The following is a 13,887-nucleotide window of genomic DNA, read 5'->3' on the forward strand; positions in this document are numbered from 1 at the left end:
TTGAGACTCAAGAAGTCGAATTTAACTTTGAAATTCAGATTATCCTTTTTACTTAGTAAGTAGTAACAACTGAAGTCTTTGCGGTTGTGGTGAAGCTTTTTGTTAAATGATTCAAATCGGCAAAGTATATGCTTAGCAAATTCAAAAACGATAAGACACGAAATAGACGTAGTACTTTGGGAAGCAGCTCGAAAGATTACATGATTAGTGGGCAGCACGCCTAAATCGGGTATTTATTTATAATTTATTATAAATGTCTTATGGATTATCTGATTGCTCTCAATCCATTACCTCCTTTGTTACATTAATCGTCCATGCTTATACTCTCCCATCTTTTCTAACGACATATATTATAAATATATCAATTGTCTGATGGTTGTATATCATTGCCTTTGCAGGTGAAGCTTTCCTTCTAACAAAACCGAGGTTATCTGTCTATCAAAATACATAGTAAAAGAAAGACAAATTTATCTTTAATATAATCTTTTATCGAATATTGTTAATTATTCAAAACTATAAAGTAACTAGCGAAGTAACATACATAACCAATAGGAAATTGTCACTTAGTATTAAAGCCAAAAGGAAACTGACTTTCTCACTAACAATATATATTCTACGCGTACTTAATACTATATTTAGTTAGGGCAAAAACCTCCGTATATTTAGTTAGATTGTGTCATTATTCAAAAAAGTTTAACATTTGTTCGTTTATTTTTGAGTTTCCATTAAGGTTCTGAAGATGTTTACGAAGAGAATAACTCTTATGTTTAAATATACTTGATCTACTCTCATATATCCAAGCATTCAACTTGATGTCATTGATATTATCATAGAATGCTATCCATTAGAAAATTAAGTATTATAGTGACGCTAGCATCATTGGCGGGTTTAAACATTCATCCCATATTTTTTTTACTATATGCAATTATTTCGGACGAGATAGCTATTCAAGAGAGGGTTCCAATTAATGTGGGAGGCATAGTAATAGGGTTTGCTTCGCTTCGTACAACTCTTCAAGAATACAATGATATGAGTATCTGTGACTGGGTTAAAACGTACCAATGTGCTACCCTGGTCTTAGCGTTTTTTGTTGCTACAATACTTGCAGGTCTTAGGTATCATTCCACTGGAACAGCTTTTTGAGGTCATACCAGGACAGCGGTAATTAAGACGGTAACGGGTAGAGGATTGGAAGCTTACAAAGCTGATAAGAGGCATTTAGCTAACGACAATAAGAATTACAAGGTTATAATTTATTATATTTCTATCTATGACAAAATAGACATTCTTAACATAAAAATATTGTAAATAACTTACTGGTGCCATACAATTCAAGTCTGGTTGCCCTTGTTAAAAGTTAGAGAATGTGGTTTTTTTGGGATTCAGCTAAAGACAGTAATTCAACTTTGTTGATTTATGCCCAGTTTTTTGACAAATTTCTTCAAAACTTACAAAATTGCAAAAAACAATCAACTTTTCTGCATCCTTCAATACACTCTATAAGTAGATAAACAAACAGCTTAAGCATCATTGAATGTATGAATACCTATTTGGCCTTAATAAGGGGCAACCATGAACTGTGACAAATCACTACAGTGTGTGGATTTTACGATGAATGTATAAGAAATAAAAAAAACATAGTAAGAAGCGTTTGTATTGGTCAATCAAGAAAGCTGAATACGAGTTTCTTATTGATCAATATTCAAGTATTCTTGGGACAAGTGTAGATCGCTTTTTGATTCGTTGTTTCCAATATAAGCAAATTATAGTGAAAGGTTGCATCCATTTTACAACATAAACTACCAGATAATTAGTAATTTTGATATATTTGAAACATTACTTTGTATCTTTAAATCTTTTCTTGACAAGCCTGCCTTGCAGGTTCACTGCACTTATTGTCATAGAACTATACTTCTAATTATCGAATCAACTGTATAATGTGCTCATGTAGAGCTCAAAAAAGAAAGAATTACCGATTTAATCATTAAATACTACCTGGTAACATTCAATATATCCGATAAGAAAAAATGAAGCCAGAGAACCTTGTCATTGATATTTACAGGCTTATTCTGCCTGTGACCATAAACCAAGCTAATTAACCTTCGAAAAAATCAAATCACAACCTCACCAACTCCTGAAAATTGAAGCCTCAACTAACATTAACTATTTAGCACTCACAAAAGACTTCACTAAGCCCCGTAGTCATCTTAATTCACCAAATGCCACTGATTGTCTCTGATTCAATAGCCAAAAGCACTACAACATTTTACCCAAAATGAAAAAGACTGCGAAATTACTGCAAAAAACAAAATAAAAAAAAACAGCGAGGTACTCAGTTTAATGGTGGAAAAAACCCTCAAAGAAATCAAAACATTTCACCAAAGACAAAATCCCTCAACTTTTATTCACAACCTCTAGGCTTTCATTAGAGGGATTTATCTCATTCGTCAGATGAAAATAGCTCAAGGTCAAGAGGAATATCTAAACTGGGACATTGAAATCAATTCTCTCATTTAGTTTATTCTTTTTGCGAATGTAAGAAGTTACTTGAACGGCGAAATAAACTTTGAGTTATGGACCAAAGGGCCATTAAAGGGTTATGTAGTTCAATTCACCAGCGTAATTAATTGAACGTGCTTTCTGAAGCCGTATGAAGGAATTCGGTGTAGATATATAAAGTGAAGTGACGCTTAGGTTAATATAATTGTTTAAAAAGTTGTATTGAACAAATTCAACAAAGAAAGACAATAGTAAATCAAGAAGAAAATGGCTTCAGTAAACTCAGATTTTTCGAAAAAACGTTTGGAGGAAGACGAAGAAACTACCGTTGGGGAAGCACAAGAAAGGATCCAGTTTGATATTGAAGATCCTTCAAGAAAACGTTCTAATAAACCTCCTCTTAATAGACGTTCGTCTATTTTCCAAATCAAAGAGAAGATAGCTCCAGATAATGTATTGCCTGGTGTTTATAAGACAGTGTCACATCAAATCGATGCTAATTCTCAAATTGATTACTCCCAGTCAAGAAAGCACGATAACTCAGAACCTCCTTTGGTAGACTATACTTGGAATGTCGAACCAATCGATCAAATCGTTGCAACATTGTCTTCTGATGCTGCCAATGGTTTAACTACTTCAATTGCAAACGAACATGCTAAAAAGTATGGTGAAAATGTTCAATCAAAACCTCCTTCAAATTTACTCAAGAAACTTTTCATTTATTTTTTTGGTGGATTTGGTATTTTGTTATTTGCCGGTGGTATATTGTGTATAGTTTCTTGGAAGCCTCTAGGAAGTCCTCCAGCTGTTGCTAATTTGATTCTTGGTATTGTTCTATTGGTTGTCTTTCTTTCCCAAGCTCTTTTCAACTTTTGGCAAGATTTTTCAAGTTCAAAAGTTATGGATTCTATCTATGATATGATTCCACTCGACTCTCATGTTATTAGAGATGGTCAATCAATAATTATTCCTGCTAAAGGCTTGGTTCCTGGTGATTTGATTTCAATTCAATCTGGTGATAAAGTTCCTGCTGATATTAGAATTTTCCAAAATTCTAATGATTTAATGTTGGATAAATCTGTTTTAACCGGTGAATCTAAACCTTGTTTTACTCATTCAAACCCTGATTCATTATACAGCTCCAATTATCTCGAAAGTAATTGTATTGCAATGCAAGGTACTTCTTGTGTGAGTGGAAATGGTCTTGGTATTGTGGTTTCCATTGGTGATGCAACAGTGTTTGGTCAAATTGCTAAAATGTCTTCCAAACCAAAGAAAGGATTGACACCAGTTCAAATTGAAATCCTCAGATTTGTTATTTTAACTGTAATTATCATTATTTCTTTGGTGGTTTTAGTTATTATTCTTTGGGCTGCTTGGTTAAGAAAAGATTATCCTAACTGGATTAACGTACCTACCTTGATTGTTGACATTGTTTCAGTTGCAGTTGCTTTTATGCCAGAAGGGTTACCTATTGCTTTAACAACTTGTCTTATTATCACAGCTGGTGCTATGCGTAAGAATAAAATCTTATGTAAATCACTTTCGGTTGTTGAAACTTTAGGATCAGTTAGTGTTTTATGCTCTGATAAAACTGGTACTTTAACAAAAAATCAAATGTTTGTTACCAATGTTTATTGCAATAAAAAGGAATCTGAACTTTCCGAAGAGAAGTTCGATGAAGGTTTGGATACTCTATACACAGTTGCTGGTTTGTGTAATGATTCAACCTCTGGTTCAAACCTTTCAGGTAATGCAACTGATCAAGCTACTTTCAAGTTTTCGGAAGGCTTTTCCTTAAAGAATGAGTTATCTGCTAAATGGTTCAAGAGAAGTGAATTGTCATTTAATTCTAAGAATAAGTTCATGGTGAAATTGTTAGAAGCTACATCCCAAACTGGTTGGGAACTGATTGGATTGAATGGTGACCCAAGTGATCATTATTTAATGGCTATTAAAGGTGCTCCAGATATCTTATTGAATAAATGTTCTTTAACAACCGAGGCTGGTATACTCGAGCCTTTGAGTGATGAATATAAACAGAATATTTCATCAGTTCAAACCAACTGGGCCAAAAATGGTAGAAGGGTTATTCTTTTGGCTGCTAAAGTGATTCCAAAGGAAACTTTCAGCGAGCAAATATTGACTGATAGCTTGAAGTCAACTGAAATTATTACTGATATGATGAATGAACAAAGTCCTGAGTTAATTTTTGTTGGTATGATTGGTTTATGTGATCCTCCAAGAGATGGGATTAGGGATACTACTGAGAGTTTGAAATCAGCTGGTATAAAAATTGTCATGATTACTGGTGATTTTGAATTGACTGCTGTTTCTATCGGTAAACTGTGTGGAATTGTCTCTGATAACGAAGGTGTTGACAATATTGGAGATTTAGATAAACAATATTATGTCGATCAAAAAGCAAAAGAATTGCCTAATCTTGAAAACGAGATCGACCGTGCTATTGCTATATCCGGTCATGATATGAATTTTTTGAATGATAATCAATGGGATCAACTCACCAATTATAAAGAAATAATTTTTGCTAGAACTACCCCAGAGCAGAAATTAATGATTGTTAACCAATTCCAAAAAAGAAAACATATAGTAGGTATGATTGGTGATGGTATTAACGATGCACCATCTTTGAGAGCAGCTGATGTTGGTATTTCATTAAAAGATGGATGTGATATTGCTAAAGAAGCCAGTGATTTAGTTCTTTTAGAGTCAGTTCATGCAATTGTTGAAGCTTTAAAATTTGGTAGATTAGTCTTTGAAAATTTGAAGAAGACTTTGGCTTATCTTTTACCAGCTGGTACCTATTCTGAATTATGGCCAATTCTTCTTAATGTTATATTTGGGTTACCTCAAGTTTTATCATCTTTCAACATGATTATCATTTGTTGTCTTACTGATTGTTTAGGTGCTATAACATTAGCCTTTGAACCCAGTGAAAAGAACTTGCTATTTAAAAAACCTCGTATTTTATCAAAGGAAAGGTTGGTTGATTATAGATTGATCTTGCATTCTTACTTTATTGTGGGGACATTCTATACATTCACATCAATGTTGGTTGCATTTTTAAACTTTCAAAGACATGGTATCCCATTCAGTAAACTTACATTATCTTACGGTGCCACAGATAACTTGCCAAACTTTGAAGATATCAGTTCCATGTCTTCATCAATCTACTTCGTCAACTTGGTTATAATGCAATTCTTCAACTTACTTTCTATAAGAACGAGATACTTGAGTATTTTCCAACAAAATCCGTTCAAAAACCATTATATGTTTATGGCAATACCCGCTGCTTTAGGTATCACTTTCATCATAAACTACATACCTGCAATTCAAAAAAATTTGAGTACCGGCCAGGTTCCAGTTGAGTATTACTTCATAGCAGTGGGGTTTGGCTGCATCGTCTTCTTATACGACGAATTGAGAAAGATGTATGTTAGAAAACACCCTCAATCATTTGTTGCCAAACTTTCATGGTAATCTAGTACCATATCGTGTATAAGTAGTTATTTATTTAGTATATATTTTAAAAGATACAATTTTTTTTTGAAGTATCGTGCTTCTTTTCAAAATAGAATAAAGCGTTTCCAATGCTTAACACGTTTAATCTTTCAGCAAGGTCATGGGTCCGGGCTATAGTCACTAGACATAGCACCATGATTGTTCTAAATATATTGGAGTATCTGATTGAGGATTTATTGTAAGGCTTTTTTTTTTCGCATTCAAATGGAATTTGCTTTCAAACTATCAATAATTTAAATACTTTTGAAAACCCCACTAAAAAGATTCAATAAACCTTGTAAATTATATTCTTTGGTTTTGCTTACATGGTATTAGTGTACGTATCGCTATTCATTAGGCTGCATAAGAATGTCGTGAGAGAGTTATAAAAGAAAGACGCAAAAGATCATATTAATGGATTAACAATAATTTGAAGAACTGAAGTGAACTAATTACCCAGGAACAAGAACCAACCCAAATTAAAGAAAGGAAATCATACTTTGATTTCCTTGACTGAAAAACATTGAAGGATATAGTTGATGATAGGATTTGGGTGTTTTTGATTTAAAGCTTCACCTTTTTCTGAATCCTTAAAGACACCTTTTTCTATATCCTCAACTTTAACTGAGTCATTGGTTAAAGCTTGATTGACACATCCTCGTAAAAGGAATAAGGCAAAACTACAAGCAAGAAAACAACAACCGGTAAAGACAGAGCAATAGGTATAGTTATCTGATTTAGTGACATCGGTTAGTAAATCACTGATGATGGGAGAGAATAGAGAAGCGGCACCAATTGGAATCCAATAAATAAGTCTATTTTTAACACCCATAAAGCCAAAGATACAACCCATAATCAGACCTTCTAATATAGCAAATACAATAACAGTTGCATAGTTTTGAGCTGGAATCCACATGGCTAAAGCTAATATTCCAGCAATCAAGTACACTACACAATTTGTTGTTATAGAACCAAACTTATCACCAAGGTATCCAACTAAAGGTCTTCCAAAAATATTCCCAATCTGAGCAACTGCAGACACCAATGTTGCTTGTCTTTTTGAGAACCCCATTGAAGTTGCATAATGGGCTAACTTGAATAAAACAATCACATAACCAAGCATACAAGTGATTGAAAAAAAAGTTAATAGATAGAATTCAGGACATTTTATGAGTTCGATATCAATTAACTTTAAAGTTGGTTTATCGTTAACGGTTCTACCTCTAATTAAAAGAACTGCAATCATCAAAAGAACAAAAGAAATAATTGCTTGAGATCGTAAAGCCCATTCAACTCCTTTACTTTCTGTTATCAGTTGCATTGAAAGATTATAGAAAACTCCTCCTAATCCAGCACCACCAGAAGCAAGACCGGAAGCAAAAAATTTATGCTTAATGAAAAATTGAGGAATAATGGTGAAAGCAGGAATTGAAACAAATGAAAGACCAAAACCTTGTAAAACACCTTGAGTTAAATAAAGTTGCCAAATTTTATTTGAAAAACTAGCTAATAGACTGGCTAAAAATTGAAGTAAGGCACCAACAAAAATGGTGAAACTAGTGCCCCATTTACATTGAATATAATTAATCAATGGAGTTAAGATTAATCCAATACCAAAACTTAAACCACCAACCCAACTAAAGTCTCCATCCTTCGCATCTTTGAAATAATTATGAGAATTTTCATATTCATTAAAGTATACTGCAAACCCACTATTCAACCCCCAGGAATTAAAATATATCAACACTGCAGCGAAACAAATCACCCAAGCATATCCACAATCAATATCAACATCTCTGATTTCACAGAAAGTCTTTTGGGATTCCTGTGATTCAGAATCTCCATTTTCGTACAGATACTTATCTTGCTTAGAGAACATTTGATATTATTCTTAGATGTAAGTGAAAATAAAAGCTGAAAAAAGACAAATTCACCAATTCGCTAGATTATTGGATATTAAGAGAATCTTATACTATCTCAATCCTTCATTACAGGCTTAGATTGCCCCCGGCTAACCATTGATGTGTTTCAAACGAAGGCAACTACATCCCTTGTTAGAATAAGAATAGAAAAAGACCAGTCTAGGCTGGGTTTGTGATTTTTTTTTTCTTTTTTGTTATGGAATTGTTGTGGTGTTTTGTTTAATCATAGTACTAATAAAACGTCAAACCAACATGGAGGCACATAAAAATCCATCAAATTGTGCAGCCAAGACTAAAATTTGCAATAATGAATTCCTGCTTATCTTCAATCAATACAGAAATCACAGGCCCAGGCGCGGGCAGCTTTAGCCAACGTTTTCTGCAGCCGGCAAACCTTACCTAGAGATACAAGCAGAAGGGATAATCGATATTCCAATCTAATCTTATCTTCAATTATTCAATCTGGTTTCATCTTGTGAGGCCAAAAAAAAATGCTGCAAACAAAATGATACTCCCGGACTTTTTCCCTTGATGGAGTATACAGGAATAAAAGATCCGGGGGAGAATCTAATGGAGAATATCCCCACCCTTCATCGCAATACCCTGATTGAATCTACCAAACAATGGCTCATCAAGACAGATGCTCACAAACGTAAAAATAGAAAAACTCAAGTCAACGTAAGATAATAGAAGTTTACTAAAAAAATAGCTAAAGGTTGAAATTTTTCATTCGCACAGCCATTTTTTTTTTTTTATGTTTGTACTGTTATTCCGTTGTTATAAAATGACGACAAGCAAGCCAAGCTTAGGACAAGTAAAAATTCCATTGAGTTGATGAATTGTTATTATTGAAGGACAAACGGTGAGTTTTGTTTAAGAGGACTACCTAAGAAAAAGGGCAACACCGGGGTCCTACAAAGAAGAGGGGGAGGAGAGGCAGTGAACTGATAAGAAAGTAAAACCCCCGTGGTCATGATGAGAGGAAGATGAAGTAGGAGGATGATTAGGTATTTGAATTGAAATATTTTTTAGTTGATAGGTCTTGGTAGGGTTTGATGAGTGAAGATTTATATACTTGAGTATCTATCTTTAATTTTGATTATGTTCACCCATTCGATGCTTGATTATAGCTTAGCAAGTTGATGCTTGATTATGTATATGGATGAAAGAGTCAATACTTTTGATTGATACTGTAACATGTTACAAACATTAATACTGATAATTCAATATTTGTGTGACAATAACATAACTTAAACTCCCACTATTGATACATTCTCAATACAATTATACTGGATCTTGCTTAGATGCTACTGCTACGTATATAGATGCATTGATTATTGATTTGATCAGCAAGTAGTGACTATCGGCAAGCACCAGTAAGTATCAGTGAAAATAAGTATCGGTAGAAATAAGTATCAGTGGAAATAAGTATCTGTGAAAATGAGTAACAAGAAGTGACCTTCACACTGTCCACTGAGCACTTTGCTTTACCTAGAGTTCAATCTGGAGATTTCGTACCTTTGATTTACTGACTAATAATCATTTAGTATCCAGGATTATTTAGTCTTTTACTTAGTAGGTGGCTTAATTTAATTGGTTCCAATAGGTGATTTTATAAGCATCAGTATAAGCCGTTGCTTATTCTAATTCTTTCAATGATTTGTTATCAACTAAACCAATCCTTCATTGATGAGCCAGGTGCCAAAACCTTAAGTACTAACCAATAAACTGTAAAAGGGCAGAATATAACCTGCACTTACCAATTACCCTAATGTATAGTAGCTGTTTAGAGGAAGTTAAGAGCCAATAAGACTAGCGATACTCATTGATGCGTAGTAAGAATCATTAAGCTAAGACGATTGGACCATCTCAACCGTTCTACAAACTTTGACAATACCGATAATTCGTAAACTTAGTGATCAGGGTGACATATCAAACGATCAAGGGCCCATTCTGTATTTAGCCAATCACCGAAATTTAATTAGTGAACCCCATGGTGGACGGCCTATGGGAATTGAAATAGGCGATTCTTCTACCGGATGAAATCAAATGCGTTCAACGATAATTGGCTTAAACCATGTACTTCTCTCCGTTTCATACATATTTTTTAGACTGGTGCCAGTTCGAACGGCCAGCATAAGGTCTAAAGTATGCGCAAAAAAATTTTCACTTGACGTATACTGTCAAACTTTGACGTGATTGGCTATATGTCAATTCTTTCTGCCTCGCCCGGTTTTAGTCAAATAATAAAAAATGGAATGGCAGGCCCTAGATTAATCTGATAACCCTTTATCCGAGCGACTTTAGGAAGAGGAATAGGACCTCATCATCATATAATGAGAGAGGGTAAAAGGCATTTGAGTCGGCACCTCGGTTCGGACATTGGAATTTGTCAGATGTAAAGACAAATAAAGGTGAAGTAGCAACAAGATCAACAATGTAAGCGTATTGTGTAATTTCAAATCAAAGTAAATCCAACTGGAAAAGGTGGAACTACGAAGATTCGTAACCGCAACTACAAACAAATTAACCAAGCTACACCGTTATTTACCGTCGAAAAAGAAGCCCAACAAGATTTGTATTCACTTCCATTGGCTATAGGTGTAATTAGCTTGTGGTATTATGCCAGACTTGGTTATGAGATTAGACATAATCTTTCAATTTGAGTAATCTAGTCCTCCAAATTCGAACTAAACAGCCCCCACTCCCACATAAACCATCCCCTGATGCCAAGATATGTATGATGTGTCAAGGTAATGACAGACATGGCATTCTGATGTGGGAACTGGCTGTCAGAAAGGCCTCGTAATGTTGAAAAATTTTTATCAAAAAAATCAGCAGTTACAAAGACAAAAAAATTATGCCGCAAAATTGATTAATCTGATAAAATCAGTCAATGCCTTTGTATCGAAAAATTAACCAAAGTTTGAACAATAGTAAGATTACGAAAACAAACAATAATCATTGGCTCCGGTTGCTGATCGAGTCATTAGCAAGTGAGGTGCTGTAGCTTTTTTTGTCAAAATTGACTGAAGTTTGAACGGCTTTGAGAAGAAATTAGCTAAAATCATAACCGTTATCCAAGTTCTAGTTGGGTTTGAGTTCTAACTGTTAGCCAATGTTACATTTCAAGTAGTATTTCTTTTACTTTTAGACGAATCTTTCCTATTTCTTTGTTTTGCCTTTTCGAAATCATTTTTACGCCTGGCCCTTTTGATTCAAATCTGCCTTTTGTCTTACCCCCTTCAGCTACCTAATCGTAATTCATTCACCTTATTCATGCAGCATGTTAGTTTACTTAATTGGAACTAATTTAAACTTTCTTCCCCTGTCTTGCTTTGTATCAGCGAAATACTTTAAAAAAAAGACATTGTATATAACCAGAGAGTATTCTCCTGATTGTTCATGGTGCTTGTCTTTTCTTCATCAAGCACAAGATGATTGGATTTCGTTGGATTTTATTATTTCTTTGCATTTTTGGAAATCCTTTAGTTCATGCTAAAAAGGGAGCTCCATACGAGAAGTATGGTTCTTCCAAATCTGCTATTTATGCTTGTAATTTATATATAAGCTCAGTTGGTATTTTCTGTGAACCATCAACGGACTATTATGCTACCTACGCTTGTATTTGTCAAAACGATAATGCAAGAGCTACTTTTGCCGGTTGTCTTAACGTAAAAAATCAAATAACTAAGGATGTTGTTGATGATATTAATAAAATGGGTGCTACTTATAATCTTTCTTGTACTGTTCAAGATTATAAAGATTCTTTGCAAAATTATACTAAATATGCTAAACTTCCAAGCGAAATTGAAAATTATAATATTTCGGTGCCAGTTAATGTTCCAATCAAATTGAATGATTCAACAACCGCTTTGTACTTTAGAGCTTATGATCAATTCTTGGGTAATTATGATAACTCTTTATACTACGGTCTTGCCTTAACCGAGTATTTTGCTCTTGTGTTTGTGTTGGCTATTATTGCAAATTGGTCGAAAGTTTTATTCCCCAAAATTGTTGGTAAATTTACTGGCCCAATATCAAATACCTATAGAAAATACATTAGTTTACCAGCTTTTATCAGAAGAAAAAAGACTCAAGAACAAGTATTCTTCAAAGTTTTTGATTTCTTAGTTCCTTCAAGATTAGAGTCTTTGATCCTTTTTGGTTTTCTTGCTTTAACTATTGCGGTTTCTGGTGCAAACATTAAATATATTGAGAATGATCCAGTTTTTGCAACCAAAGGTCAAGCCATAGCTCGTTATATCGCTGATAGAACTGGTATTACAGCTACTTTGAACATGCCTTTATTAATTTTATTCGCTGGTCGTAATAATTTCCTACAATGGTTGACTAGATGGGATTTCGCCACATTTATTTGCTATCATAGATGGGTTGCAAGAGTTATATTCTTGTTAGTAGTGGTTCATGCTTCTTGTTTCACTCATCTTTATTTATTACGTGGCTACTATGCTGCTGAAATGAAAGAAACATTTCTCGTATGGGGTACTATCGCCACGGTTGCTGGTGGTATTATCATGGTTCAAGGTATGCTTTTTTTAAGAAGAGCATGGTATGAAATTTTTTTATTAGTTCATATAATTATGGCTGCTTTATTTATTGGTGGTGCTTGGATTCACGTTGAAGAGTTAGGTTACGTTTGGATTGTTTATTCAGTTGTTGCAGTTTGGTGTTTTGATCGTGCCGTTAGAGTTGGTAGATTATTTTGGTTTGGATTTCCTAAATCTGAAGTTATCCTATTAGCTGATGAAACTTTGAAAGTTATAGTTCCAAAACCAAAATATTGGAAATCAGTCCCTGGAGGTCATGCTTTCATTCATTTCTTAAGACCATCTTGTTTTTGGCAATCTCATCCTTTCACTTTCACTGATTCTAAAGTTAGAGGTGACAATATCGTTCTTTATTGTAAAGTCAAAGGTGGTGTAACTCATGGTTTATATCAATACTTATCTACCCATCCAGGTAAAACCACCAAAATCAGAGTTGCATTAGAAGGTCCATACGGTGAAGCCACACCAGCTAAAAGTTATGACACTGCTAACTTTGTTGCTGGTGGTAACGGTATTCCAGGTATTTATTCTGAAGTTGTTGATTTAGCACGTCGTTCTCGTGAAAATTCAAAGCAACATCTTAAACTTACTTGGATTGTTAGAGAATATAAATCTTTATACTGGTTTTATGAAGAGCTAATCGCTTTAAAAGATACCAAAATTGAAACCACCATCTACGTTACAAAGCCAAATTTATTCAATTGTATTGAAGAATTCAACTATAGACTTCCAATTATCACTAATGAACCAAGATCATCTGATGCGGAGATTAATGAAATCAAAGATGAAGAAAGAAAAGAATTAGGATTAGAATTCAAGACTACTGATATTAAATACAATGAAGAAAAGAAACATTTTGGTTCTAGTGATGACGAAAGCGAAGATCAAGCTGATTTACAAATTAGAGTTGTCAACCAAATCAAAGCAGAATTATCACATATTCAATTCAAGGAAGGTCGTCCAGATATGGAAGAACTTGTTAAACAAGAAGTTGAAGAATCCAATGGATCAGTTGCTTTCGTAACATGTGGACACCCAGTAATGGTTGATGATTTGCGATACAGTGTTGTTCAAAATTTGGATAATCCGGATGGCAAAAGATTAGACTTCTTTGAACAATTACAAGTCTGGGCTTAATACAATACACTCTTGTCTATAGTTTCTTTTCTTCTTATTTATGGGCGTTTAAACCTTGCTTGATTTTCAGATTTTATTTTCACTCTTATAATTTCGTTATACTTTTCAATTCTCTTTTCTAATCGATTCAACTAGATAATAATATAAGCTTACTCTATTTCGTTTTACACTCGTTTATCCAATTGCTGTTATACTGCCAGTAAGTTTCAATAATCACCAATAAGGTTAAAGTTTGC

The 13,887-nt window shown here is 34.0% G+C and overlaps 4 protein-coding genes across 4 annotated transcripts; 3 read left to right on the forward strand and 1 right to left on the reverse strand.

The window, feature by feature from the left end:
• Positions 1 to 758: 758 nt before the first annotated feature.
• On the forward strand, positions 759 to 1,324 carry HYPBUDRAFT_152364 (uncharacterized protein). Its single transcript, XM_020220977.1, has one exon. The coding sequence runs from the start codon at positions 835 to 837 to the stop codon at positions 1,141 to 1,143; it is 309 nt and encodes a 102-aa protein (XP_020076473.1). The 5' UTR covers positions 759 to 834; the 3' UTR covers positions 1,144 to 1,324.
• A 1,113-nt stretch (positions 1,325 to 2,437) lies between these two features.
• On the forward strand, positions 2,438 to 6,071 carry HYPBUDRAFT_152365 (cation-translocating P-type ATPase). Its single transcript, XM_020220978.1, has one exon. The coding sequence runs from the start codon at positions 2,767 to 2,769 to the stop codon at positions 5,998 to 6,000; it is 3,234 nt and encodes a 1,077-aa protein (XP_020076474.1). The 5' UTR covers positions 2,438 to 2,766; the 3' UTR covers positions 6,001 to 6,071.
• Positions 6,072 to 6,514: 443 nt separating this feature from the next.
• HYPBUDRAFT_156218 (MFS general substrate transporter) lies at positions 6,515 to 7,900 on the reverse strand (the record flags this gene model as incomplete). The annotated part of the gene is made up of 3 exons (XM_020222183.1): positions 6,515 to 6,645; positions 6,676 to 7,817; positions 7,875 to 7,900. 3 exons carry the CDS (start codon positions 7,898 to 7,900, stop codon positions 6,515 to 6,517), a joined length of 1,299 nt encoding a protein of 432 aa, XP_020076475.1.
• Positions 7,901 to 11,359: 3,459 nt separating this feature from the next.
• Positions 11,360 to 13,799, forward strand: HYPBUDRAFT_152367 (ferric reductase family protein). The gene has a single exon (XM_020220979.1). The coding sequence runs from the start codon at positions 11,381 to 11,383 to the stop codon at positions 13,649 to 13,651; it is 2,271 nt and encodes a 756-aa protein (XP_020076476.1). The 5' UTR covers positions 11,360 to 11,380; the 3' UTR covers positions 13,652 to 13,799.
• The last annotated feature ends 88 nt before the right edge of the window (positions 13,800 to 13,887 follow it).

The sequence above is a fragment of the Hyphopichia burtonii genome, assembly GCF_001661395.1.
Source record: "Hyphopichia burtonii NRRL Y-1933 unplaced genomic scaffold HYPBUscaffold_3, whole genome shotgun sequence".
Taxonomy (NCBI): domain Eukaryota; kingdom Fungi; phylum Ascomycota; class Pichiomycetes; order Serinales; family Debaryomycetaceae; genus Hyphopichia; species Hyphopichia burtonii.

Coding starts and splice junctions, on each gene's coding strand:
- HYPBUDRAFT_152367 (XM_020220979.1), top strand. CDS start 11,381: ATGATTGGATTTCGTTGGATTTTATTATTTCTTTGCATTTTTGGAAAT.
- HYPBUDRAFT_152365 (XM_020220978.1), top strand. CDS start 2,767: ATGGCTTCAGTAAACTCAGATTTTTCGAAAAAACGTTTGGAGGAAGAC.
- HYPBUDRAFT_152364 (XM_020220977.1), top strand. CDS start 835: ATGCTATCCATTAGAAAATTAAGTATTATAGTGACGCTAGCATCATTG.